The 2,740-nt window shown below is 42.9% G+C and overlaps 1 protein-coding gene across 1 annotated transcript in view; it reads left to right on the top strand.

Annotated features, from left to right (window-relative positions):
* The first annotated feature begins 399 nt into the window (after positions 1-399).
* PARD6G (par-6 family cell polarity regulator gamma) overlaps positions 400-2,740 on the top strand; it is a 57,799-nt gene continuing 55,458 nt past the window's right edge. Inside the window, exon 1 of the mRNA XM_009998287.1 lies at positions 400-411. Coding sequence (XP_009996589.1) covers positions 400-411 — 12 coding nt within the window. The remainder of the gene's footprint in view (positions 412-2,740) is intronic.

Below are 2,740 nucleotides of genomic sequence, written 5' to 3' on the forward strand. Positions count from 1 at the left end.
AGTAGCTGAATGGTATACGTTTAAGATACTGGGCAGAAAAGATCTTGGTAATTAATGCACAGATATATGGAACTGCCTGGATGAAGGTGGTACTGAAGTTACAGGTGCTGGGGAAGGCAGTGGTCTTCTGCCCAGTAATCATGAAAGAAGGTAGCTGAAGCAGGGAAACAGGTAAGCTTAGCTTACGTCCTTGAGCTCACAGCTGAGCATCTCTGAAGAGATCAATAAGCAATTGCATAGGAGGCACATCTCATGATCAGAAGTTGGTATGAGAGTGTTTGGGACAGAGAAAGAAGCTGAATTTGTTTTCTGAGTAGGTGCAGAAGAGGGAACAGCATGGTCATGGACTGAGCCTCACAGATTCCTGAAGAAGGTTGGAGACGTGAAGGCTTTCTTCAAATGAAAAGCAGAGTCATGAAGCATTGTGTCCAAGAAGCATGAGAAAGAAGGAGAAGTGCTGGGTTTCTTTGTGGGTAGAGACTGTGCTGAAGATGTTGAAGCATAACTGCATTTTTATGGGGGAGTGAAAGGGAAGAATACAAAGGAGAAGTGTAGGAGTGTGGCACAATGCCAATCAGGAAAAAAGTTTGGGGGAGAAAGTAGTGAGATTGTCTGTGATGGGGTTCCTATGAAGAGCACATACAAAAGAGGCTGTCTTGCTTTTGTGTCTGTCTCTTGGAAGAAATAGCAAGAGGTGAGCAGGGAACTGAGCAGAACATGAAATCCCACACTTCCCATCGGCTTGATCATTGGGATGGAGCAGAGCTGCTTTGGGGCAGGCAGTAGAAGGGGAGAAGACAGAATTTGTTACAGAACTTGTAACTGGTGGCATCTTGAGACTAGTGATGACTGCTGTGAGGGTAGGAGCAGAGCAAGAGTGCTGGGTGAGCTGGGGAAGACATGGCTGGGGGAGAAAGGGAGAACAGAGAAACACACATGAATGTGACAGCAAAGCTTTGAAGTCCTAGTTTAAGTCAGCCAGCATAAAACCATTTACATTCAGTGTCATGCCACCTCCTCTGGCTTAGCCTCTGTTCCTTCTCACTGATAAAGGAGCCACGATCGGGTCCTCCCCATTTTGAAAATCTCACAGGTAACCAGAAATTACCGTCTATGCAAGGATAAAAGTTTTTATCTGTTCTGATATTTACTTCATGGGAGAAGTAGATGGCTAACATAATTCATGTTGATTATGAAATGTTGCTCTTTAAAGTTTTCTGATTACAATAGCCTGAACTCAAAGCCAGCAATAAACTAGAGGGATGGCACCTCATAAAAACAGGGAATTTTGTTTTTGCCCCTGTACACTTTGGAAACTTAACATTTAAAGAAAAAAAATGTGGTCTGTTTTGCTTGCAAATAACTCTTTCATTTCACAAAATAGCAGCCCATCAAGTAAACAAACCTCAAAGTCCTGCTCCCTCCTCTCTTCTGACCTCTGGTTCCCCTCCCACCAGGAAAAAAAGCACTTTATTGCTCTTGGTCAACCTGTATAAGTTTTGGTCAGCTAGCTGTGATTTTCAACACAACTTCTATTGGAACACTTAGATTTTTCTTTTTTTGCTAATTTTTCTTGGCATCTGTTTTTGCTCAGGGTTCCTGCTTGATTATAGCATTTTGCTGGGTGTTTTTTGTCATCTAGCTGCAGACAGCAAGTATAGTTACTGGCTGATACTTCGGAGGATCTTGGTGCAGATCTTATTCTTTGTGAAAGAAAATGTGTAGCTCTGTCTGACCAAATTCTTCTAAAAAGTTCCCTTGGACCCTGCTGTCCTCTTCTGCAATAGTAGATGCTGTATTTGCATTAGATAAATATGTCAAAACAATGGACTTCATTATGGAAAACTAATCTGCTTGTTAAAACTGTTAGTTTATCAAACAGTGTAATACAGTATTGTTCTGGCAGAGACTCTGCTGGCAGACACTAGTCATCGTGTCTCTTTCTATGGAGGGGTATACTTAAGATGAACTCTGTTTGTAGCTTAGAAAAGCAGATAGTCATCTTGGCTATCTGTGCAAAGCTGTTGGAATTTGTAGTTTCTGGAAGATCTGTGGTGGATGTTATCTTGAAGTCCTGGCTGAATACAATGCAGAGCGGCCAGTCTCCAAGCTGTGTGGTACTGCGGAACTTACTACTGTGATACTCTCTATCAGCCTCATGAGAGGTGGTGAATGAACGGCCACTGCTGAAGCTTTTTTTTTTTTTTCTCCACTTCTGAAAAGACCTGTCAACAATGGTTGCTGCCTGTGAATGTGCACAGGGTGAATTATCCAGCTGAGCTACTACTACAGTAGTACTAACCTTTAAACAGCAAAACACCCATTTTATCTGCTTAGATCTCTTTAAAAGAGGCTTTTTCCCTCTGCACACTCCTTTCAGTTCCCTTGCCTTGAAGAGCTGCATCATGCAAAAAGCACAAGTGACATCACTTGGATTTGTTTATGGTTGTCCAGTTCCCAGGTGAAGGAAATTGTCTTTTGGACTTTCCTGAGGCTGCACGTGTGAACAGGTTCATTTAATTACACAGTGTTTGCGTCAGACCTTAGCACCCCAAGTCTGCAGTTGTGTCCCAATGGCTGGATGGTTACCCATGTGTCATGCTGTGCTGATACAGATGTGTCTGCTGGGCCCTTTCACCAGCCATCCTCATGTGGCAGCTTAAGCTGAACTTTGGGTCAAATCAAGGTGTACACGAGTACCCTTGCTTCTTCCCTCTTACCTTTCCAATGTTACTTTCCT

The sequence above is a fragment of the Chaetura pelagica genome, unplaced genomic scaffold (genome assembly GCF_000747805.2).
Source record: "Chaetura pelagica isolate M959 unplaced genomic scaffold, ChaPel_1.0 scaffold565, whole genome shotgun sequence".
Lineage (NCBI taxonomy): Eukaryota > Metazoa > Chordata > Aves > Apodiformes > Apodidae > Chaetura > Chaetura pelagica.